The 25,810-nt window shown below is 39.5% G+C and overlaps 2 protein-coding genes across 4 annotated transcripts; one reads left to right on the plus strand and one right to left on the minus strand.

Moving 5' to 3' along the window:
• Positions 1 to 869: 869 nt before the first annotated feature.
• cct7 (chaperonin containing TCP1, subunit 7 (eta)) lies at positions 870 to 7,620 on the plus strand. 2 transcript variants are annotated; one of them, XM_083543000.1, is made up of 11 exons: positions 870 to 1,116; positions 3,556 to 3,709; positions 3,853 to 3,959; positions 4,044 to 4,222; positions 4,337 to 4,508; positions 4,881 to 5,045; positions 5,324 to 5,512; positions 5,800 to 5,897; positions 6,038 to 6,170; positions 6,298 to 6,504; positions 6,969 to 7,620. In XM_083543000.1, exons 1-11 carry the CDS (start codon positions 1,111 to 1,113, stop codon positions 7,197 to 7,199), a joined length of 1,641 nt encoding a protein of 546 aa, XP_083399126.1. In that variant the 5' UTR covers positions 870 to 1,110; the 3' UTR covers positions 7,200 to 7,620. The 2 variants fall into 2 exon arrangements, with proteins under 2 accessions (XP_083399126.1, XP_083399127.1); XM_083543001.1 differs by having other exon boundaries at positions 991 to 1,116; positions 6,298 to 6,610; positions 6,720 to 7,620.
• A 161-nt stretch (positions 7,621 to 7,781) lies between these two features.
• On the minus strand, positions 7,782 to 20,572 carry hspa12b (heat shock protein 12B). 2 transcript variants are annotated; one of them, XM_083542998.1, is made up of 13 exons: positions 20,206 to 20,572; positions 19,321 to 19,392; positions 17,644 to 17,738; positions 16,914 to 17,038; positions 16,530 to 16,716; positions 16,245 to 16,349; positions 15,303 to 15,419; positions 14,456 to 14,633; positions 11,485 to 11,571; positions 10,188 to 10,292; positions 9,141 to 9,399; positions 8,935 to 9,038; positions 7,782 to 8,850 (listed from the first exon to the last, which is right to left on the minus strand). In XM_083542998.1, exons 2-13 carry the CDS (start codon positions 19,367 to 19,369, stop codon positions 8,189 to 8,191), a joined length of 2,073 nt encoding a protein of 690 aa, XP_083399124.1. In that variant the 5' UTR covers positions 19,370 to 19,392; positions 20,206 to 20,572; the 3' UTR covers positions 7,782 to 8,188. The 2 variants fall into 2 exon arrangements, with proteins under 2 accessions (XP_083399124.1, XP_083399125.1); XM_083542999.1 differs by having other exon boundaries at positions 19,321 to 19,410; positions 20,206 to 20,477.
• Between the last annotated feature and the right edge of the window lie 5,238 nt (positions 20,573 to 25,810).

Raw genomic sequence — 25,810 nt, forward strand, 5'->3', positions numbered from 1 at the left:
CTCGTGTGTGTAGAGCAGATGAGATGAACACACACCTGACTCGTGTGTGTAGAGCAGATGAGATGAACACACACCTGACTCGTGTGTGTAGAGCAGGTGAGATGAACACACACCTGACTCGTGTGTGTAGAGCAGGTGAGATGAACACACACCTGACTCGTGTGTGTAGAGCAGGTGAGATGAACACACACCTGACTCGTGTGTGTAGAGCAGGTGAGATGAACACACACCTGACTCGTGTGTGTAGAGCAGGTGAGATGAACACACACCTGACTCGTGTGTGTAGAGCAGGTGAGATGAACACACACCTGACTCGTGTGTGTAGAGCAGGTGAGATGAACACACACCTGACTCGTGTGTGTAGAGCAGGTGAGATGAACTGGGAATGCAGGAAGTGGGTCAAACCACTGTGAGGAGTGGTAGGGGGAACTCAACTGTTTCTGAATGCATTTTTTGCGTTTTTTTTCTACTTACACAATTAATCAATCAATCAAAGAGTGCAATATTTTTTAAATATTTTTTTGTGGGGGTGGGGGGATCCTCGGATGGGGGGGACAACCCTCGGATGGGTGGGGACATGTCCCGTCCCCCCCGGGATTTACGCCTATGCTCTACATCTGCCTCTTTCACACCAACTACCTGCATGTCTTTCTTCACTACATCCATGTCTTCCTCTTTTCCCCTTTCCTGGTGGCTCCATCCTCAGCATTCTCCTACCAACATAACTCATGTCCCTCCTCTGCACATGTCCAAACCATCTCAATCTCGCCTCCCTCACCTTGTCTCCAAAACGTCCTACATGCTCTGTCCCTCTAATAAACTCATTCCTAATCTTGTCCATCCTCATCACTCCCAACGAAAACCTTAAAATCTTCAATATGTTATTCATGTTAATATATGTTATTTCTTATCCAAGGACCAAAAGGAAACAAAACAAACAACAAAAAAGATCCGTTCATTTGGAAAAAAAATCTCACTACTGTCCACTAGGTGGCACTTTAGCGCACTCCAGTCTGCCACAACTCGTAGAAGAAGAGGATGTTCTAGAGAGTTCCAAGTGCATTGTGGGAGCGTCACCCGGCACCGTCTTCCTCTCGCCAACCTGCCAAAATGATGGTAAGTGCACAATCATGCCGGTTTTATCCTCCGCCATCTGTCTCGGGGACACAACACAAGTCTTTCTTCCGTTATTATACGGTTAGAGGACGGCGTGGTGCTTAAATCTGTGCCTTTATTTTCTACCCGATGAATTACAATAGTTAATTTGAGCATGTTGAAATGTCGCTAGCGCCGGGGCTGTTAGCTGCTCTTTTTATAGTGTGTGTGTGTGTGTGTGTGTGTGTGTGTGTGTGTGTGTGTGTGTGTGTGTGTGTGTGTGAGAGAGAGAGAGATTCAGAATAATTGTGTGTGTGTGTGTGTGTGTGTGTGTGAGTGAAATCAGTGATATTACAGTCGGATAATTGTGTGTTTGTGATGCAGGGTAAAAGCCCCACCTCTCCATGAGAACAGGCTAAACACTGAATACACTGCTAATGTCTACCGGCTTTACATTCATCCCAGAAATCCAGTTTTCTTCTTTATTCTGTGTTTAAGTTCAACATTTTCAGGTTATCTCTACATGGACTATCTCTCTCCCATACTAATATTCAACATTATTATCCGAATCAGTCAATTCTACAGCCGTCGTCTTTCTTTCTTTCTTTGTTTCTTTCTTTCATGATATTTTCACTGTTTTAAAGGGTTTTTTATATTTGTATCTCTAACACACTATGACTGATTCATTAGACATGTAAACCTGATGATACATGGCAATAAATGTGGTCCAGTAGAATATTGTGGCCTGTTGAAGCAGATGCATTAGTTGACAGTGAACCATCTCATTGTCCTGAAATCACCCTCCCCAACACACACACACACACCCACACCCACACCCCCACACCCCACTGCACACACACACACCCCACTGCACACACTGAGTCTGTATATGCTCTGATTTTACTCTATTTTTAATGTAATCAAGATTTCAGATAAAGACTGAGTGTTAAATCACTAGTGTGGCTTCTAATGGACCAAACTGCTAATCTTACAAACACATCTGTACTACACAACATCTGCACATATATATATATATGATATGATTTAAAATGTAAATTATTAAAAATTTGCAGATATTGCGCCATATGTGTGTGTGTATATAAATAAATAAAGAACACAACAGGGTAAACTGTTATATCTTAGTGTTACCTTCTTAAAGGGGCTGCTATAAATCACGTAATACTACTTCTTCTTTCGGCTTCTCCCATTAGGGAGAAGCCGAAAAAAGCCGAAGAACGAAGAAGCCGAAAAAAGCCACAGCGGATCATCTACTGATTCCTGATCCGCGTATTTGATTGGCACATGTTTTTACGCTGGATGCCCTTCCTAACGCAACTCACCCCAATTATCCGGGCTTGGGACCGGCACTAAGAGTGCACTGCCTGGTGCAACCCTAATGGCTGTGTTGCATCAGATAATACATTACTGCTAAAACCCCCAAGCCGGCAAAATGAACAAAAAACAACTCGGTGGATTCACGTTTATTATTATATTTAGAAAATAGCAGTTTTTATGCCAGTCGTATTGTTTTATTTTGTTGTACTTATCCGCCACACCTTAAAAGCCGGTCCGTGAAAATATTGTCTGATATTAAACTGGTCTGTGGTGCAAAAAAGGTTGGCGACCACTGCCTTACAGTATAAAGTTCTGTAGTAGCCTATGTGTAGTTTCTCTGCTTGTTTATTGGTTGAAGTGCCCTATGATGTCATAAAAGATGCAGAGTTAAAGATGCATATCTCCGCATTCTTTACTTTCTGTACTGTATTAACATTTTACTTCATTTCATTATTAATAATTATATTTTTATTAATACATTTTATTATTTCAACATAAAACTCCATCTATCTGGGAGAGGCAAATGCATTTCCACGATAAACCGGAGGTGCGGTATTTGAACCGCGATAAAGCGGCGGATTACTGTATTTTATTTGATCATTATTAATGATCAGCTCTTCAGTTTGTACTTGTGCTTTTTATATTGTGCCCCAACTCCAAGGCAAATTGTTAATTTAAAAATTGGTAATTTATCTTAATTTTTTTAACGATTGCAGAATGAAAAATGTTTTTCCTCCCGATATTAATCTTGTAATTACACGGAGCAGTTATGTGTTAACGTGAACCGGACGTGTTAATCAGTCAACAACAAGACCTAGCAGAGGAGCAGAAGAACTTTAAAAAGCCTCCAACATCGGTCAAAACACATGTGCCGGAAAATTTCCTTGCTGATCCAAGAAAATGATCTGATCCGTGTCTCAAAAACCTTAATGTGATACGAACCTTGAGTTTAGTCCTCCATTGCACCACTGCTCATGACCAGTCGGAGTTCTACGTGTGCTGTGTTGACGTAGACGATCCTGTTACTTCTTGAATTGAAAACTTAATTTACACTGATTTTGTCAATCTGTACCTTGCTGTTTTCTTTTGCTAAATTGTATTTTTTTTTTCTTCTTCTCTTCACAGCCCACACAAGTAATCCTTCTGAAAGAGGGGACAGACACGTCCCAGGGTGTCCCCCAGCTTGTCAGCAACATCAATGCCTGCCAGGTGATTTCCGAGGCTGTGCGCACCACGCTGGGTCCCCGTGGCATGGACAAACTTATTGTGGACAACAGAGGTGAGAATAAGATGAGGACAGCCAACAAATGGCTGCCAGATTATTCCACCGGTCATGGGCAGGGTGTGATCAGAGTAGTGTGACTTACATTCTACAGTATTTAGGCAATACTAGGAGTGCTGAAGTCGTATGCGTGTTTGCAGGTAAAGCCACCATCTCTAACGATGGAGCGACCATCCTAAAGCTGCTGGATGTAGTTCACCCTGCAGCCAAAACCCTGGTGGATATCGCCCGCTCTCAGGATGCTGAGGTGCACAAAATAAAAGCGATTAAAATTTGTGAATGCCGATGTCAGGAAATGCTTAAGCTCATACTTTTGTGTTCATGTCTCCAGGTCGGCGATGGTACCACCTCTGTAACGCTGCTTGCGGCAGAGTTTCTGAAGCAGCTGAAGCCGTATGTAGAGGAGGGGCTTCACCCTCAGACCATCATCCGTTCTTTCCGCACTTCCACGCATCTCGCTGTCAAAAAGATTAAAGAGATCGCAGTCACCGTCAAAAAGGACGACAAGCAGTGAGTCTTAATCAAATGTTTTTGGCTCATGTGGATAATTGTTTCGAGCATGTTTTTACTGGTTTTAGTGTAACTCGCCCATCAAAAGGATATAATTATTTCTCTGATTCTCAGCGAGCAGAGGTGTTTGCTGGAGAAGTGCGCTGCCACCGCGATGAACTCGAAGCTGATTGCTGGCCAAAAGGACTTCTTCTCCAAGATGGTGGTGGATGCAGTGATGATGCTGGATGAGCTGCTGCCACTTAAGATGATTGGCATGAAGAAAGTTCAAGGTGGAGCTTTGGAGGTGAGAACTCGGCTTTTACTTATAACAAGGATATCGGTGTGGGATTCTTTTAGGGTTGCATGGTATGACGTGATGTCTTTTTGCTCGCGTTTGTATCCAATTATAATAGAAATTAAATTAATTTATTAAAACATATTAATGTTTAATGCAAATGACATTCTGATAAAAGTGCTAAAAATGTCAAGTTGTTCCAAGGTTGCTGGAACTCAATATCAGTATGGAGTTTCTACATAATGTCAAATATAATTTTTTAAATAAATGGATTTTCTGGTTAAATAAATAAACTGTTATAATCTGTATGTGCGTATACCGCATATTCTTATAAACTCTGCTGAATGTATTTTGGAGTAAGCCTACTGTTTGGTTCTGCAGGACTCTCAGCTGGTGGCTGGTGTGGCCTTTAAAAAGACCTTCTCTTACGCTGGCTTTGAGATGCAGCCTAAGCGTTACGATAATCCTAAAATCGCTCTGCTCAACATTGAGCTGGAGCTGAAAGCGGAGAAGGAAAACGCTGAAGTCCGTGTCAGCAACGTGGAGGTTTGTATATGCACATGCTCGCCATGTGATCTTCTACACTAAGCTCTCGGTTTTCCGATTGTTTGGTTGGTTGTGCTATCCATCTCTTTTGCAGATTTGGTTCTAAATAGTAAATTTAAGTGGAATAATTTTAAACAAATTTTTATCATTTCTAACTTTGAACATAAGGCTTTATGTATTTTGATATTATTGTGTGTAAGAAGTATTTTTTTTATTATTATTATTATGATGCACATTGTCCAAATTATCTTTGTGTACGTCTGTGTTCTGTCCTTCAGGACTATCAAGCCATTGTGGATGCAGAATGGAACATCCTTTATGATAAGCTGGAGAAGATTTACAAGTCTGGAGCTAAAGTGGTGCTGTCCAAACTGCCCATTGGAGATGTTGCTACACAGTACTTTGCAGATAGAGATCTGTTCTGCGCTGGCCGGGTCCAGGAGGAGGATCTGAAGAGAACCATGATGGTATGAAAGATTCGTCTGCTTGTCCTGACTTTTCTTGTCTGTGATCTATCTTCTGCTGCTCTTTTATCCTGTCTGTCTGTCTGTCTATTTTATCTAATCTAATCTAATCTGTTAGTGAGTGGTTAGGATTGTATTAATTTTGAGTAGTTGTTTAAGCATGACTAGGAATGTACTTGGTACTAAATATAAATATATATGAATGCCTATATAAATGTATGAAATGTTTTACCTATTAATGTGCATCCTGAGTAACCTAAGAAACTGAGTGACCATGGTGTGTCCTCTAGGCCTGCGGTGGCTCTATCCAGACCAGTGTTGGCTCCCTCACTGATGATGTGCTGGGTCGCTGTGTGCTCTTTGAGGAGGTGCAGGTTGGAGGAGATAGGTAAAGCTGGTTTATTCACACATTGTGGCGCGCTCTTCACGAATCATGTTTGTAATTACACATGAGATTAAGATGATCTTTAGTGCTGGTGACTGCAAAATAAATGTTTGTGGACTGAGCAAGTTTTTCCACTTCTCCAGGTACAACTTCTTCAAAGGCTGCCCCAAGGCCACGACCTGCACCTTCATCCTGAGGGGTGGAGCTGAACAGTTTATGGAGGAGACAGAGAGATCCCTTCATGATGCAATTATGATCGTACGCAGAGCCATCAAGGTGTGATGCAGATTATACTATATGCAAAATGTTTTTATTTTATTTGTTTATTATAAAATTGATGTATACAGTTTTGTCGAATTAAAACCCGCTTACTTGACCACAATTTGTAATATCTCGATTGCAGAGTGACTCAATTGTGGCTGGAGGTGGTGCTATAGAGATGGAGTTGTCAAAATATTTGAGGGATTATTCCAGGACCATCCCAGGCAAGCAGCAGCTTCTGATGGGAGCCTACGCTAAAGCACTGGAGATCATTCCCAGACAGCTGTGTGATAATGCTGGCTTTGATGCAACTAATATTCTGAACAAGCTCCGGGCCAAACATGCACAGGTAACAATACTGATGTGGTTATTCACAGTTTCTATAGCGTTATACAGTAACCTACTTTCCCAGGAGGAGGCCATTTGACTTACAATGCCAAGGGGACACAAGAACGGCTCTATGGTTGGTCAGCTGGCAACATTTTGATATTATTCCAAACATGAAGCTTTTTTTGGTGGAAACTGCACTAAAGCACATGAACATTGGAGTACCAGTGTACAAAGGATTACACACTGTTCACCATCATCTGAGACTGACCAAATATTATTCACCATTTTTACACTACATATTTCTGTTCTACAAAATCTACTTTGCAATTACAGCAATTGGTTGTTTTTAAAAAATAAAACTGTGTGGAACTTGAGTGCACTGATCTTCACGAACATGTAAATTGTTTAAGTAGATTTTTTTTTTTAATGTCTGGAGTATTAACGCGTTTGTATTAACGCGTTTACATTTTGTTTGTCTGGCAGGGTGGAGTGTGGTACGGTGTGGACGTGAACAATGAGGACATCGCTGATAATTTCCAGGCGTGTGTGTGGGAACCATCCGTTGTGCGCATCAACGCTCTGACCGCTGCGTCTGAGGCTGCCTGCCTCATTCTGTCTGTGGATGAGACCATCAAGAACCCCCGCTCTGGTGGCGACGGCCCTCCAGCACCTGGTGGAAGAGGCAGGGGTCGTGGTAGACCTCATGCCCACTAGAATTCCTCAGACACACATGCACCAACCCTGCGCACAACAGCTTTTTATGTGTAGCCTCTGGACTGTTAGATCATCTAAGGAATGCAGTTTTGGTCCCATTTAACTTTCTAACCTGTTTCTGAATGCCTACATCATTATTAACTGTTGTGTCGGCTGCTGGTTATGGAGCACAAAAGAAAGTGCAGAGTGTTTAATTAATCACTAAAGTTTATGCATATGGTTTGTAAGTAAAATGGGATTTAGGCTGTTTACCTTGCGGCTGCTTGGTTTGTTATAGTCTGATCACACACAAGGACTTACCGGTTTGTGAAATTGTAGAAGCACTGATACTGGACTTTGAGCCAGACTGCAGGATGTTCCCATGTTGTCATTCGATGGAACTATTTATTGGACCATTAAAATCCGTACTTTCACATTTCAACTGCTGTCTTGTGATTTCTTTATTTACATGCTGGTGCTCTGTAAGATTTTAGCAGCATATCCTCAAACCTTTTATATACTGTTTGCAAGTGGAGTACTGCACTTTAATATAGTGGTTAAAGCAGTTTGATGGACTGGTTGTACCAAAGATACTAGAATAGGTTTTGTGTTCATAATGTGTATTTATACATATTCAAAGTTAATGCATAGCAAAAAAAAAAAAGTACTATTTAAGGAAATGAGGATATTTGTGTACATTTGTAATGTGTTTCCTAAGATTTCTAGCTTTTCATTATGTTTTGAGGTGACTGTTTTTTCCCCAAGCCGCTAGATGGCGGTGTTGGTTTAATACAAAAACGCTGATTGGGAAAATGCATGAGTTCATTATGAAAAAAAAAAAGCCTACTTAAACATAACTCTCAGCAATAGTAACAGTATACAAAAATAAGGTTTTTAAGTGGTTTTGTAACTAATGATGATACGGTTTGATAAACTGAAAACATTCAGGCACCCCAATGGGCAAATTAGTCTCTAAAATTGTTCTTATAGCTACCATCTTCAAAGCATGGTTAGTTGGACAGGAAGTCAATAGAGGCCTTGACCTGTCCCCCTGTGGCCAGGTCTACAGCAGTCACTTTAATTTCGGTGTCTCCGAACTGCATGGTGGCTCGTATCTCCCTGCGCTCAAGTGCTCCGGCGTTCACACTGTTGCCGATGGCGTTTGTCTCTGACTCGGGCAAATCCAGAGTTATGGTGCCACACTTTCTTACTCCAGCATCTGTAATGTACACCACATCATCACTGGTGCAGCAGTAAATATTTAATATAATCTTTTTTTGTCCCACTCTGGCTGGGGTGTAGCTCCGCCTAACCACCTCTCCCAAGGCCACAGACTGGTCAGTGCAAACGAAACGATCGAGGATGTCTGTGCACCACTGACGGCCATCTTTGATGAGAAGTTTCTCATGTGGATGACGACCTTCAACAAAGCGGTTCAAGACACCGACTCCGTACGTTAACGGGCACCGGCGCACTCGCACGACTGTGGGGTCCAAGCCAAACAGCACTGCCCCCTTCAAAATGGTAAGACCCACATCCTGGGGTATGATGATCCGACAGCGCTGGCCCAGTGTATTCTGGACCGCACGTTGGAGCATAGGAGACTCAGCGAAGCCACCGACCAAAAAGAGGAAGCTTACATTCTTTACTTCCTCCTTCTCCATCAGGTCCTCTATTGGAAAAGAGGGGAAAAAGTTTACTCAGCTGTCTTTAAGATCATTGTTTTTCACATTTGTATCTTTTTTTTTTGTCTTACCAATGTGTTTGATGATCTTTGTAATGGTAGGCTGAAAAAGCTCATTTGTCGCCTCTGCCGTGAGCCTTAGCATCCCTTGAGAAGACCATTTTACTATATTCATACTGAAAAAAGACACCCAGATGAATGATCTGACATTCCAAAGTAAAATGCATACGTATGTACTGCACTATTAGTCTTATTAAATCTATATTTCTGAGCCATACTTGCTCTTGCGTAATGCTGTCTCCACGCTCTGGCCGCAGTGCCTCTTGTAGAAGTCGATGAAGGAAAAGGGTAAGGAAATGTTGAGTGCACTCGTTCTGCTTGGGGCTGCTGTGCGTTTGCGGGCCTCGAAGGCGATGGTCAGATCCACCCAGGCAGCTGGACGCTTGGCTTTAAATGTTCCAATGAATTCTGTCCCAAATATCTTACACAGCATGGCCTCAAAAGCCAGGTCTACACCTACAGCGCCGTACGGACCTCCTGATAAACGCAATGGAATTACTCGAGTGCTTACTGCACTATATTGCACAAAAAAAAAAACTATAGTACACTGAAATAGTACACTGGTTCATGGATTTGGGGTTTATTATAAATATCATGCGACTTAAATAAACACTCTTGCATATTGTAAGTACCATTATGTAACCAAAAGGAAAAATAAGTTTAAATTTGATTTGTTCATTTCTTTAAGAGATTTGAAGGCTGTTTCTGTGAGGGAAAGAGTTTGAAACAGTTTATTTTCCTTCTGCTTTAATACCACAACACCTAAGAAAGGTGTAAGTAATGGGAAAAAAAATAGTTTACTATGTATAATAATAATAATAATGATGATAATAAACGTTACAATATATTGCATATTTTGATTGATTATAGATTTAACACCTGCTCTTAGACCTCCACTGTACGTGCGCTTTGTAGAAATGTTAATCTGTTCCTGGATCAGAGAATCGCCAAATTCTTTTCTATTGTAATAATAGTACGAGATTAAATCAAAATATGCTATGGTAAGTAAGAGATTTAAGAATTTAGTTAGAACACTTGCATCAACAAATCAGACGGAATATTATAACTATGAAATAAACTAGATTCTACTTTTTTATTACATAGTAATACAGTATCGCATCCAATCGGTCATTCGTCACAGGTTTTTATTGGCACATTGTTTTTAAACAGGATGTGAATTTCTTTTGCCAAAATACAGAAAACTGTGCTGTGATGGAATGTCTGTAGTAATTCTAAGCACATGGCTCTATCACTCCCGTACTCACCTGATGCTTTGTACAGCTCCTTTAATGTTCCCTGAGGCTGCTCAATTTGATGTACTGTGAGATCCACTGTCCCGCCACCACAGTCTGCCACCATGTACTTGTCACCTACAACAACATGCATGCAGTTTGCAGTTTGCGTACATTCTGTAGTAAAGTGTAAAGTTTCACTGTGTAAGAGAATAAAGGGAACATAAAGGGCACAGTGTGTGGGCATAAAGCAGGAACAGGAGAAATGAGAGCATGCTGCCTCTTACTTATTTCAATTCAAATTAGTTTCTTAGAATTTTAAATGAGCTCACAAACAAATACATGCTGCCTCTCTTTAGAGGCCTCCATTCCCAGGGGGACCACCCGCAACCATCTTACTATGAGGGTGTACTGGACAAAACTGTCAAACGGTCATGCAAACCCCCAATTAAATTCATCACTAACAAGGCAAAATTTATATATTTTTTGTTTTTGTGTGATGTCTTGGCACACATTCTGTATTTCAGTGTGTCTCTCTGTTCTACCCTCTCACTCTCTCTTACTGGCTCGCTCCTCCTCTTTCTTGGCAGGAAACATCTGGACCTGAAGTACTGATTATTTTGACCTGGACCTCCTGAGCTTGCCTGGCAAGGAATAGCATGTTTTAAAATACACACACCCCCACAAAGCACCTCCACGTCCATATAGAGAACGAAGCCAGAAATAACATACATGCGATTACTGGTACATTCAAATATGAGTTTAAAATTACAGCAGAACATGTAATTGTAAATATCCAAATCAACAGGAATTGTTTATCTGCCCCACTTATTCACAGATTCATTTGTATTATACATCAGGTACAGGATGTGTGGAAATGGTGAATGGCTTTTTTGCCTCCCTGGTGTAATAGACCGATATTGTGGCTTTCTCAGGAAATGAAATGCTGTGTACTCTGGTGTGTTTGTGTGTGGGTTTAGTTTGGCTGGTTTTAGATGCTGAAATGGTCATGGTTGGGCAGTCTGATTTGTGTTTGTTGTATCAATGTCAGAAAATGCCTGGTTACAGTTCCCCCCATTGGCTTTTTAATAAGCCGAACCATTTCATCTGTGAATGCTGTTTGCCTGCTTCTCTCAGTTGCTGCCAATCTCTGAGACAATACACAAGTGGAATGTGAATATGTTGTGACATAGAGGTGATTATAGGTGATTAGGAAGGGCATCCAGCATAAAAACATGTGCCAAATCAAACATGCGGATGATCCGCTGTTGCGACCCCTAATGGGAGAAGCCGAAAGAAAGTTTATTATATATGTGTACATGTTTCTTACCTGTCTTCATCTCAGACCACAGTTCCCCAGTTCCACTCTCAACAAGGAATGTTCGGCTGTGTCTGGCCCTGCGAAGCTGTTCACGTGCTGTAATGTACAAACATAGACTTCACTCTCTAATCTGTGAAGCGTCGTTACTAATCAGCAGCAAATGGCTTTCATTAGCAAAAACCACATTACAACAAGAGATGGCATGGAAATCGAGAAAACTATCAAAGCTCACATTTTTCATGACCATGATCTCTTTTTTCTTAAACGCCCACTTTTCACTATGGTTCGGCTGAGCTGACATGACTGCATGGCATTTGTGTGGTGTAAAAGCAGCGGCTTAAATTACAGTAAATGCTTACCGATGACCTACTCAAGGAGGTCTGGATTCTCGTTCTGTCTGATGAAAATGAGTGTGTGTATTCCAGGGGGAATGTTTTTATTGTTGCTGTAAAGCAAAGCATTTCCTCACTTAACGCTGATCATATTAACTGTGACCGTTCGTTTCAGCTGAACTTCAGCCAGTGCATTTAAGTTACAACTGTACCATATAAGCCTTTTTTTGCCTTGCATAATGCATTTGCAAGAAAGAGAAGTTATTTGCTCAAATCGCTGTAAAACGGTTTACATTTAGCAGATACTCTTATACAGAGCGAGATGCAAAAATGCTTTGTAGTCTTTTTTCAGAATATATCCTCATGTTAAGCTAAACCTTGTCAGAGAGGAGTTAGTAAGAGTAGATACAGCAACCAGAACAGTCTAGATTTTTTTTTTTCCTATAAAGTACTTAATAAGTGCTTACAGAAGACATCTAGGGAAAGCTGGGACGGAGATAAGACTTAATAAATAATTACCAATGTGCTTGTTGTACTTTCACATCATGCCCTCCTTTGCTTTTATAAGATCTTTTACACTTCTGGGAAGGCTTTTCACTCAAATTTGGAGTGTGACTGTGGGTATTTGTGCTCATTCAGCTGTAAGATTATTAGTGAGGTCTGGCAGTGAGCTGCAGTAAGGAGGCATGAAGCGTAGTCAGCATTCAAATGTATCCTAAATATGTTCACTCAAGTTCTTCCATTTTAACTTCATTGATCATGCATTGTACTTTCTGGTCCAATGCAGGATCAATCTGGTCCAGTAATGCAGCTCTTTCTGCATTACTGGACCAGATTTAAGCCTCTTAGTTCCAGTGAAGAGAAATTGCAATGCTACAGCATACAAAGACATTCTGTACAATTGTGTGCTTCCACCATCGTGGCAACAGTTCGGGGAAAACCCATCAATGATTTAAATCGAATGTGGGCAGCTATTGGAAGCCAGTGTAGGGAATGCAGCAATAGCATGATGTAGTAAAACATGGGGAATTTACAGACAAATCATGCACATCTTTCCATATTATCACTGTTACTGAATGTAGACTATTCAAAACTATAAAACCCCTTGTGCCTCTGAGAGCCTTAAAAAAGGTTCTATATAGAATTTTTGGCACCATTTGCAAGAACCCGTAACTATAAATCCAACTTTTAAAGATCCGTTTTTTTTTCTAATACTGCAGCTATTTATTACAACATACCTTATAGTGCATTAAAAACGAACCACTCAGATGTCTTGAACAAAATATGTAAATGAATGCAAATCTTTACAAATGTGCGTTCCTGAATTTCAGAGCTGGCACCGGGCTTTAGTGGCAGTCTGGAAACCATTTTCAGTATGGAACAACATTAAAGAAATAAAGAAATGAGAGAAGAGAAAGGAAAGGAAAAGAAAACAAAAAATTCAATTTGGAAAGTAATGACTTCCAATCCTGGCTGACATCATTGCAACCAAAAGCTGACCAAATCTGTCAGTTTCACTATATAAGGACAACCTGAATATGTAATATGAGGATTTGTGTTTGTGTGTGTGTGTGTGTGTGTGTGTGTGTGTGTGTGTGTGTGTGTGTGTGTGTGTGTGTGTGAGTGTATAATGATGATCAGTAATAAGGATTATTCTGGATCTTGGATGCATGCGTGCAATCAGACAAAGTGGATGGAAAATTGTAAAGTATATTTGCAGTTGCTGAAACATTTGCCATTGTGCTTTGTATAGGTGATTTATTTGTAAAACGCTTTTTGTTTATAAGTGTGCAATGAAAAGTGTACTATAAGTGTACAGCTTCAAAAAAGGCACTTCTCAGATTTAAGAGTGAAAGACGTAGAGGGGGAAAACCAACCTGAAACGATTTTAATGCCAAACATGTTTTTGGGACTGGGAGAGCAGGGAGCCATCATTCAAACACTTGTGGATTTTAAAGAGAAAAAAGAAAGGGGCATGGGTTTAAAGAAAAGGGCAGGCATGTGGAGTAAATGTGAAATGTTTGACTGAACAGACTAAAAGAGGCTGAGATCATGATCCAACAACACCTTGTTCCAATTATGCGTGTGTGGTGTATGTGTGTGTATATGTGTGTGTTGGGGGGTATAAGCTTTTGTCTTTATGCTGTGAGTTTGTACAAGCTTATGTAAGGGAGAAAGCTTCAAAGATTAATAGCATGTTTTGTTTAGGAATAGCCGCATAAACAATAGGGGTTTTATTGTCTTATGATAGATGCTGATGGTGGTTTACTTGAGGAAAATAATAGTCCGGGCCCCCACTTTCTCCCTCTCGCTCTGTCCTAATGTAAACCACATGCTGTTTTACTATACCCCTCTGATTGAACCCCCCTTAGCTCTCTATCTGGTCCTACATTTACTCTGACACACGCACAAAAGAAGGACACAATATTTCCCTTAGAAACCACAACCCCACCATGGGATGAAAGCCCATCTTGATTTCCCAGACCATGAAGATGTTTTGCATCCCATGTTAATGCAGGAAAGTGATTTGCTTTGTACTGGAGCTTTGCCCAGAGTGTCCTTTGTACAATCATGTTTATCGTAAAAAAAAAAAAACAACGTTTAAAAAAAAGGGCAGTGTTTTTGGGAAGAGAAAAAAGGTCCAATACCTTGCCTGAAGCTGGAATCAAAGGGACGGGGCCCATCCAGGTCCAGGCCATTGGTCATTGGTCTCTGGCTAAGGTCAATGACCTGATGAAGGCGGAGCTTTCTGCAATAGATTGAGGCAGCTTCAGGTTCAAGTGCAATAAGCAGCTGCTCAGCCGAGTCTCTGGCCACAAGACCTGCCTGCAGAAAGAGAAAACAAAAGGGGATTAATGTTTAAACAAGTAACAGTATCTAAAGCCTTGTGTCAATGCTGCTTTACTGATCTGTGCTACACAAAGACAAAACGAAGCTTTTTAAAGTAAGCCACAACAATAAATTAAATGCCATGTTTTTCTTAATTTTTCTCCATCCTTCTCTCCCCTTTCTCCCTCACTGTCTTCCAGTCTCTCTCATGCTTGGCCGGAGCAGGTGTGGTTTCCTGTATTTGTGCAACCGTCTCACGTATTGTTTAATCTCAGAGCCACTACCAGGAGGAAACTACGCCCCTCTCGATGCCTCAAAACCAAGAAGAGCCATGTAGCCATGAGGAAACGCTAACTGTATTAGTGGAAATAGTGAATTGAGAGGAGAAATGAATGAGAAAGTGTGATGGATGATGGGTTGTCACACACCCTCACCACATTCTTATTGGTGTGCGCATTCCTTTTTACACACACATACACACACATTTCCTGAAAATTCATCTATAGACTAGAGACATTGTGTGGCGCGTCATTGTGTGTGTGTGTGTGTGTGTGTGTGTGTGTGTGTGTGTGTGTGTGTGTGTGTGTGTGTGTGTGTGTGTGTGTGTGTGTGTGTCGATGTATGCCCCTTGGTTATACACAGATGGTTCGAGTTCAAGTGGATTACCAGGTAAGCAGCCTCTCTCATGAACTGCTTGGCTGGTTGTCTCCACACAGCAGGAACAGTGATGACCCATCTCACTTCATCGCCCTCCAGTACAGATGAACACTGGTCCTTCACCTCCTACACATATCAAAATGAAAAACTATGGTTAACGTTAATACTTCCACCATCTTCAGAAAAAGACATTTCCATTACAGATTCACATTTAGTCTAGCATATGTCACAAAAAAGAAAAAACTACTGAGGTGTCATATAAAAGACATATAAAGTTTTGAAAAAAATTATTTTATAAGTAGTCATACCCTGAAGGTTGGGTGCTGATTTGTACAAATGCTAAAGTAATCTACTTGGTGGAAAAAATGGAATGAAAAATCAAATGTGAGAACAAAACAGTCAATGCAGGGAGATGAAAATAGGGTGAAAGGTGAGGATTTTGTTCTGTTGCCTGTTTTTATTTTCTGGACCTTTGCAAAAAGAACTAAGATAAAAATCTATAGTTCACTATAAACTGTAACCTGTAATCTAATATTTACTTCACCCAGGCCACACTATATAGTAAACATGCACTGTGTAATTGAATTCTTTTCATTACTGGAAGTCTGGATTACATTAAATTGCTCATATACCAAACGGATCAAAGATTTACATGGTCAGATTGGATGCTGGTGTTTACCCATAAGGTTCAAAAAGTAAAAGGAAGATGGTTGAGATAAGATGAAGCACACAGCGCATACTGATTCCACCAGATTAGCCATGTATAACTAAAGCATGAGGACTACCTGCTTAAATTCTTAACCTTACCGTTCCTTTTAATTGCTTTTATTTCAAATCAACACTATATATTGAATGATGTATTTGTGTGCTACTGTGTGTCTTAGGAATAAGTGAGATGTGACAGTTTCATGAAGTAAAACTGAGAGAATAAAAGCACATTTTTAAACTTACTTTTAAAACATGCTCCCGGAAGAATCTTAAAGCATGTGCAAAAACCTCAATGGCCCGAACTCTCCTTCCGCTCACTGACTCCAGCTCTGTCATCATTGTGAGGTCCTATAAAACAGAACAACATGCTGCAAAAACTCCCCATTTCTTTTTTAACCACTCAGGCTTTAAATTAATGTTTCCAATAAATGTTCTTGCCATTTAATTTCCTTAATGCAAACCAACACCCAGACATACTGCACTTTTATGCAATTCAACAGAAGAATCCACCAAATATAATATTCGTACACTAGTGCTATGAATCTTCATCTTGAACTTGTCGAAGTAGAGCCAGTGTTTAGCTTCTTCAGGATCCAAATCATGGTAGCTGTCTCGTGCTGCAAATCCGAAACTGTGGAAGCGCAGCTCAGGGGTCAGCAGCAAGCAGGTCGGGCTCTTCTGATTTGCCACACCCGGATCTCCACCCTCCCATCGCCTGTGGAAATTAAAAGATGATGCTGTTAAGAAATAGAAGTATTTGGGAAAGATTATGCTCTAAAGCATGGACAGAAATGGCGGGTGGGCTTGTCATTGGTGCTGATGTATTTCCTCAGTCAAAACACTCTGTAGAAGTAAATTGCAGGTTGATAACTTAGTAAAAGAAGTTTGGTCAATAAAAAGCTTTTCATTTACCTCATCATATGGATAACCTCTGGGTCCTCTGTGAAACTGAAGGCATAGCCACTGGACGTAGTGCCAAAATCAATAGCCACCACTACAGAAAACGGGCTTGCAACACGTGGTCTCATCTCAGCCCTCTGCAGGGAGGGAAGGTGGGAGAGAAAGATTTTAAAAGATTTTGGTATGAGGAGGAACATGATAACATTTTCAACCAAAAACTATTTGGTGTATGTCCATTGAGGAAGAGAAAAAGGAGTCTTTAAAATCCTGAAAACTTTGCTGTGACCTTGTCTCAAGGAGCTGTGGTTATCAGATCTACAGCTCTGCCTGGTACTGATATAAACAGCATCCCCTCTCTCTCACACCTTCCACCCCCCCCCCCCCCTCTCTCTTTCTCTGATCCTATCAAAAACTACATTAAGGGAAAATTTACATTCCAGGCTTGGATTTAATATATATATATCAAATTAAATGTGTTTTAATTGTTTAAAAAGGTTGACTCTGGATTCAAATGTCTTAGAGGCTCCTACCGTGTGTGTATAAAGACTAATTTAGGTTTTGGTTTAAAAAGGTACATACGAGGTATTTAGAAAAAATATAATTGCAGACCGTGCAAATGGTCGTTTTTGATTTATTGGTACTGAGCTTTAAAACAGTGGTCAGATTTGTCTTTGCACTATTATGGTTAACAGCAAAAATGTGAACGTGGCACCTGATCTGAGATTAGTATGTGGCGCCATACCGGAGAGGGCGAGGGAGTGATTGGAGCGATACTGCAGTCGTTTCTGTAGGGAGAAGGAGAGCTGCTTGGAGATGTAGACCTGGATCTGTCATCATCTAGAAGAGAAGAGAGGAAGAGATCAATTTTCAAAACCTGGAGTGCACACACTTGCATATAAACACACACACACACACACACACACACACACACACACACACACACACACACACACACACACACACACACACACACATATATATATATATATAGCTAATTGTTTTGGTTTAGGAATCTAAATCTATTTTTCTGGCCCATAAAATTAGTTTTACACCCAGTTTTATTGTAGCTCACCTCAGACAAAGCAAATGGTTTTCTAAATGACAAACTGATGCTTTATAACTTTCTGGATATATCACAACTGGTGAAAGTATTTATAAAATGCAGAATGGCTTTTCATACCTACATGTCAGCAAATTATCACTTCTCTCTCATTCGCTTCTAAACTCTGCTGGAAAAAATTTACCACTTACTACATTAAGTAGACCAATATCAGGTTACAGTATTTTGCTGAGGTTTCTAATTATTGATGAATTCCAAACCACTTGAAAGGCTGCATGACCTTATGCCATCGTTATAAAAACTTACTAAATTGACTATCTTAAATGAGTTTTTAAATAATCCACAAATGCGCGTACATGTGTGTACATGTGCGCACAATGACATACACACGATGAATAACTCACTCATGACAATGACTGGAATCTTATCACATGCAAACACACACGCATATCACAGAGGGGATGTTAGATAAGGATATGCCACACCTATGTGAACCACAACACCCCACTAGCAGAATCTGTTTAACATCATTTATCAAATAATATTTCATCAGAATCTATTTATGATTATCACCATTCTTCAGTAGCATCACTCTATTTCATATTTTAACATTGAGTGTTACAGAAGGATGCAGCAAATACCGTTGTGTTAGTCTGATACATAAATAAAATAGATGGCCGAAAAATCTATAGAATATGAGCCAAATTAAGTCTTATTAATTATTGGCTTGTATTGGTATTGTAGCAGGTTCAAAAATCAAAGTGTGAAACCATTTTTGTAAAAGTAAATAAAAGTGTTACTACCTTAGACTTTAAACTTTTCAGAATTTCCATTAATAAGAAATTGAACTTAAGACATACCAATCACTTCATTAGGAGCGCCTGGAAATTTATGCAATTATCTACCTAACTAATCATGTGGCAGCAGCACAGGCATAAAACACATATACACAGATAAAGAGCAATCAATTTAATGTGTTCACATCGAACGTCAGCAAGTGCACAAAAGTGTCCATGGCACCAGTGGTGCAAGACGGGTTTGTTTAAGTATTTTAGAAACTGCTGATCTAATCGGGAATTTACAAAGGAGCCTTTTAGAGTGCAAAACAAGAAACAAAATAAAAAAATCTAGTGGGTGGAAGCTCTGAAGGTGGAAACACTTTAATCTTCAGGGAGGTCAGAGGAAAATGCTTAAACTGATACAAAGTGGCATGAAGTTTATTGTAAATCAAATGACTAATATCTTCAACCATGGTGAGAAAAGCAGAGTGCAGGATGCATCTCAGAATGTGTAACACACCGAGACCTTGCAGCTGATAAGGGCTATAAGGGCTAAAAAGTTTGGATAGTATAATTATACCTGGGACCTGGAGACTGTTAGTGCTGGGCTGCAGGAGTTCTGCCATCATGGAGGAGACAGAGCTGTCACAGCCTGGTTAGAACAGGAATACTATTAATAGATTATAGCATCAGTGTAAACTCATATATTGAACAGCATAACAAAAAAATTTTTTATTTCTTTCCTTTTTATTGGTTCTTTGGTCCAAAAGAGAGTTAGAGGTAGAGAGAGAGAGAGAGAGAGAGAGAGGGGGGGGGGGTGTTTGTATATTTTACTGTCAAGAACAAAACTCACAGCCACTTTTCCACACCATTAACACCAGCTGTCTCTATGTCCACTCACACAGGCACTTGAAGGTTTTGTGCAACTCTTTAACAATGGTGCAGTATACAATACCTTTTGATTATAATTATACCTACAAGTGAGACTTTGCCCAGTTGGGTGGCAGCAAAGGAAAAGCCATTATTTATGTTCTCCAAAACCTTCATAAGATACTAAATTTGGCCTAGCACATACTGTGTAAATAATACAAGCTTTTGGTGGAAGTGCTCCACCTTAATGTCTCTCACAGCCCATCTTCCATTTTCCCGTTCATCTCTACTACAAGTTCCCAATAACAAAAGGTAAGCTACACAAACTCCCGCTTAGGAATCCCATCAGCGTTCATTCAAGCCATTATACTGCACATGATGAAAATACAAAATCACCCAACAATGCACAAGACAATTGGTGCAAAAGTTCCTTTGCAATGCACTTTTTCGAGTTACTCACATACACCTGATTTAGTCCAACTCTTGCAGCAGTTTAGTGTATAGTGACGTGAAAGTAACAGTGTCTTCTCTAGAATTAGTAAAGGCTTTAGAGAATAAAATCAATAAAAGACTAGAATAAAATATATCAACTCACCCCTGTGTTGATGGACCAATGTTCTAGTCTTTGTGACCAATTACTCAAACAATTTGAATAGAAAATTTAACTGACCAACAGAAAATATGATGAAATATCCAACTGGAGATGCGAAGAATTCAGATCAAACAAAGGCTCAATTAGAGTGTGCTTAGAGTTTGAGTTTCATTAAAATAAAAAAACTAAAAGCTTCTCAGTCTACAGACCAGATTAAAGAATTCCTTTTCACTCCCTTGCCGTGTGTTCCCTCCTGTGTCTGTATCCAGGCTCTCAATCCCTTAACTGCACAGGAATGTCAGAGAGGAAAGGGTGATAAAGAGGGAGTCACAACTACACATGCATTTTAGTTAGCTCTGGAGGCTTTCATAGTGCAGAGGAGAGGGGAGGAGAGAGTGACTTCATAGGGGATCATATTCAATGACCATGTGCATATGTGTGTGTGTGTGTGTGTGTGTGTGTGTGTGTGTGTGTGTGTGTGTGTGTGTGTGTGTGTGTGTGTGTGTGTGTGTGTGTGTGTGTGTGTGAGTGTGTGTGTAGAGGGAGGAGAGTGTTTAGAGTGGCAGTACAGAGTGATTAAGTCATCTGCTCCCCCTTTCCTCTTCTTCCTCCCTCCACACCCCCTACATCAGAACCTCTGTTTTTCCTCCCAACCCGGCAGCCCCTGTCTTGCCTCGACTTTCTTCCTGTCTTCTCCACATTCTTTTTCATCTTTTGCCCTCTTCACATCCTCATCCTTTCCCATCTGTTTCTTTCTCCATATTGCTCAGTGTCATATTGCAGCTTTGCAAATTTTAACCCAAGGCAGAATCAGAGATTATTCAGTTTGACAGCACTATTTGTGGTCTTAAAGACTTTTCTTCTTTTGAGGGACTTGATGCATAAACATCATGAATATCAGCTGTAGAGTGCCAAAATATGGGATGAATCTTTATTGGATAGTCAAAAATATAGTCAAAAGTAGGAATATGCAATAATGGGGCATAGCTGAAATTGTACTGAATGGTATAATACCCAGTACATATTAGCTTATTGTTGCCATCTTTAAATAAAATCATCCGCATAATTAATAATGTCAAGTCAATGTCAAAAATATGTTTGCAATATAAGGCAGCTGATTGCAAAAAATTGCTAAACATGTTTGAATGCATGAAGCCTTAAAACTAAAATCCACTTACCATTTAGGTGTAATGCAAATGTCAGTATCTAAATAAATATATATATACAGTATATATGTGTGTGTGTGTATACTGTATATATATATATATATATATACAGTATACACACACACACACACACACACACACACACACACACACACACACACACACACATACACACACACACATATATATATATACTTTCTCAGGTGTTCAAATACTTATTTGCAGCTGTACAAATAAATAGTTTAAAAATCATATATTGTGATTTCTGGATTTTTTTTTTTAGATTATGTCTCTCACAGTGGACATGCACCTACGATGACAATTTCAGACCCCTCCATGATTTCTAAGTGGGAGAACTTGCAAAATAGCAGGGTGTTCAAATACTTATTTTCCTCACTGTATGTATGTATATATATATATATATATATATATATATATATATATATATATATATATATATATATATATATATATATGTATATATATATATATATATATATATATATATATATATATATATATATATATATATATATATATATATATATATATATATATATATACTGTAAACACACACACACACACACACACACACATATATATATAGTTTTGACCTTTTCTTATGAAGACAGAAGAGTATTAATGTAGTTGGACCTGTCTCTCATCCTAGAAGTCGTATATTTTGTTTATAAGCACAAATAGCAACACATACACACAATCCTTATTACTGCTTGCAATTAGGTCTCGACAGAATTCTGAAAGTATTATACACAACACACTTTAGCACAAGAAAAAGCCTGCACATTCTCGGTTTTGCCCCATTTCAAAATTGATTTATTTTGGCCAGGTCTGGAGACCATTACTAATGCCAGTGTGTGAGGCCCCTGTAAGGGGACTCATGCAAATCACTCTTACATTCATCTTTATCCCCACATCAAACCGTCTATGTTTATATACTGTATATTTATATCCTGATTAAATAATATTCAGTGGAAATCAAGTGATATTTCACTTATATTGCACATTTGCTGCACGATTATAGAGAGCATAATGTTAAAATAATAATAATAACAAATAATAAATAATAACAAAAATGACTTGCTGTCTGCATTGCTCATGTCATAGTCATCAGCCAAAGTCATAGTCAACTGGTTCACACATAGAAGTTCTCTACCTTCTGTTTTATCTATCTACATCTATCAGCACGCAGACTTGTCCTTTCCCACCTTTGACTTAAACAGGAAATCAGTGAATCAACTGACAGGAAGTTCACCATATAGACCTGCTGCAAAATTGTTCGTGCTGTACATCGAACCAGGAAGTGATTTGTCTCTGACCCCAAACTTTTCCTGTATTGTTTGCCACCCTTCCGCTTTCTAATAGCCAACACCCAAAGCTGAGCAAGAGTTGTCTGGGACATGATGTCCACAGTCTACACAAACAGAGGGAAAAAAAGTTTTGTAGTTAATTCCACATTAATAGTGCTTTTACAGTTACAGGGGCAAAACCAGATTCCTCTGATATCTCTGGGTGTGTAGATGTGCAAACAAAAGTACTGGCATATCAAAAAAGCCAAAAGGTCTTTTCCACCCTCAAGTGTTCCTTCCTGACCAGACCAAGCTGTACACTGTGCTCTCATGCTACAAGCATATGGATGATTGTATACACATGTGTGTGTTGGTATAATGCATTTTGTTCTCCCACCCTTGGCTTTCCTGTCACAGATCTCCACCTTCAATGCATGCACACCCTCAGAAATATGCCCGTAGACACATATACAATCCTGTTGCACTAAAACCCAGACTTTTCATTTTACCCCCTTCCCCCAAAATGCTAAAATGAAATGACTTGCTGAAGGATCAAATCCACCTTCACCCTGCGTATGTGTGTGGCAGCTCCTAGGTTTTCTGCACATGTTGGTGTGTTGTAACACCTTTTGGTATGTGTGGAAGACAAAGTACAGAGAAAACGTTTATTTGTCGACATTTCGAAAATGAGCTTTGTGTGGTTTGTGTGTGCTAGATGTCTGTGTATGTCTGCACACACACAATTCTCCAGAGAGTGATTATGATTAATAGCCCCCTATAAGCATGCACCTAGCCCCTTCGACATGTCTTTTTAGACTAGGGCTTAAGAGGAGCTGAAGAATAAGGGTGCAGACAGCATGAAGCTTTCCATTTTACTCTTGTGCAATCTGGACCCCTCGACAGAGACCAAATAAATCAACACAACTCTTTCTTACCACACTGGAAAACTTTGATGCGTTTACAGCTGAGGTTTTACAGCAGATGCCAGAAACTTCTGCATTAAATCTCCAAGACTGTGCAAATTATATTTACATGTGGAGTCATTTTTACATTGTGGGTGCCCTGCTTTGCCCCTTAGACACACTCATAAAGAAAAACTCTCTTGTAGAAGAAAGCAGGGAATTTTATTGTTGTTGTTGTTTCCTAAATATTCTCTATTATCTGACAGTAGGATTGACTTTGCATTCCTGACACACAGACGTATGTAGGAGATGTACAGAAGATTTCACACATACAGGTTATTTTTAGGAATACACAAAGAACACAGATGGCTATGAATAGATTTTAATTAGCTAATGAGAGTAATTTAATTTATTTTAACTTATTAATAATTTAGTGGGTTTTTTAGTAGTTACACTTTCTTTATAGATCTGCTACACTATACTCTTTGAATTGCTGCGCTCGTACCAGACATTTGAAATAGACCGGATATTTGCAAGTTTTGTCTTCAAGAATATAGTATTTTATGATGAAGCTAGCTCACCTGGAACCTAAAACGCCAATCACATATGCTGCTAGTGCAAAAAGATGAGCTTTCTGAATTTGTCTCCAGTCACAAGACAATCTGACGATAGTATGCAGCTGACATAGTTTGTTCACTAGCACAAGATTCAGAAACTTTGGAGTCTGGAGTCAGTTTGATATCTGCACTTCTGTACACCAATTTAAAACAGAAAAACAAACTTGTTAAACACTGACACTATGTTGTAAAAGAGGCTGGTAGTGTGAAAGTAACAGAGAATCAGTGTACGGATTCCCCTTGTCCCTTGTCATTACTGGTGCTGTGCATTTTTGAAGAGTTTTAAACTTGAAATGTTGATGCTTATTTTCTGGAGACAGGTGAGTCAGATATCAGATGTAATACATGAAATTACAAAACTTTAATACATTTTTCACTTCTCATCACATGCAGTGATGTTGCCTATTTCTCTCTCTTTTTTAAAAGATGATGTCAAGTGATATTTCAAAGTTTTTAAATCCAGTTGATTCTGTTAGAAGCACAGAGATGCAGTGGGTCAAACAGCTTTATGTCATGTTTATGTCAGTGTGGACATTCCAAAATCATGCAAGGTGGACTGGATGAGGATAAATTCCTAGAACAATTTATAGGTGAATGAATCCCATCTACGGCCCAGTGTTTCAGGACAGGCTCCAGACTCATTACATCACTGACCAGGATAAATCAGTTATTAAACCCAAATGAAGGCATGAGTAGTAGTTTATGTATCAAAAATATTTTTCATATTCAATAGCTAAGAAATAATTGTCAAAATAGCCAATTTATACATCTGGATCAAAACAGAACACGGGGTATACAGAGGAGGCTGTATGGAAGTGATCAGTGTACTCAGTGCGCCGCCTGCAGGACACAAATAGAAATGTATGAAATGAATGTAAAAGTTGTGTATTATAGATGTGTTGTATATCGCTGTACTACACTGGAATTACTATAACTAATGAAGTATCTCTTGCTGTTTCGTTTCAAATGTGCTTGTACAATTCCCAATCAGTAAAAGCAGCTTCAAATAATGACAATAGCATGATTGTTGGTGCCAGATAAGACTAGTTTGAGCTGATCTTTCTCACACAAAAGTGTTTACTTTTCAATCAGGATGGTGCCATAAAAAAGGTCATCCAGTATGAATCATTTCTGCAGAAGTAAACGCCTTGTTGATTAGCGAGGGAAATAGAAAAGGGCCGGACTAGTCTGAGCTGGCAATGAGTAGCTTCAGATAATTCATATAGTCACTCTGTACAAATGTGGACAGCAGAAAAGCATCTCAGAAAGCAAATAGAACATTGGGACAGATGGGACAGATACATTTAAGTCCAAGGTTATTTCTATAGGGCTTTTCACAACGGACATTGCCTCTAAGCAGTTTTGCAGAACTTAAGATTTAAAGCGAATTATGTGTATTTATCCCTGATAAGCAGCCTGGGGTGACTGTGGCAAGAAAAAACTCCCTAGGTGAATGAGTAAGAAACCTTGAGAGGAACCAGACTCAAAAGAAGAACCATACTCATTTACAACAATACAAAACACTGGAGAGTAAGAACTACCATGAGCACCGCAGTGTGTGTGATTATGAGTAATGTCCTTTCTACAGTCTTACACATTTAGTTGACATTGTGGAA

Source organism: Silurus aristotelis, assembly GCF_946808225.1.
Source record: "Silurus aristotelis genome assembly, chromosome: 5".
NCBI lineage: Eukaryota > Metazoa > Chordata > Actinopteri > Siluriformes > Siluridae > Silurus > Silurus aristotelis.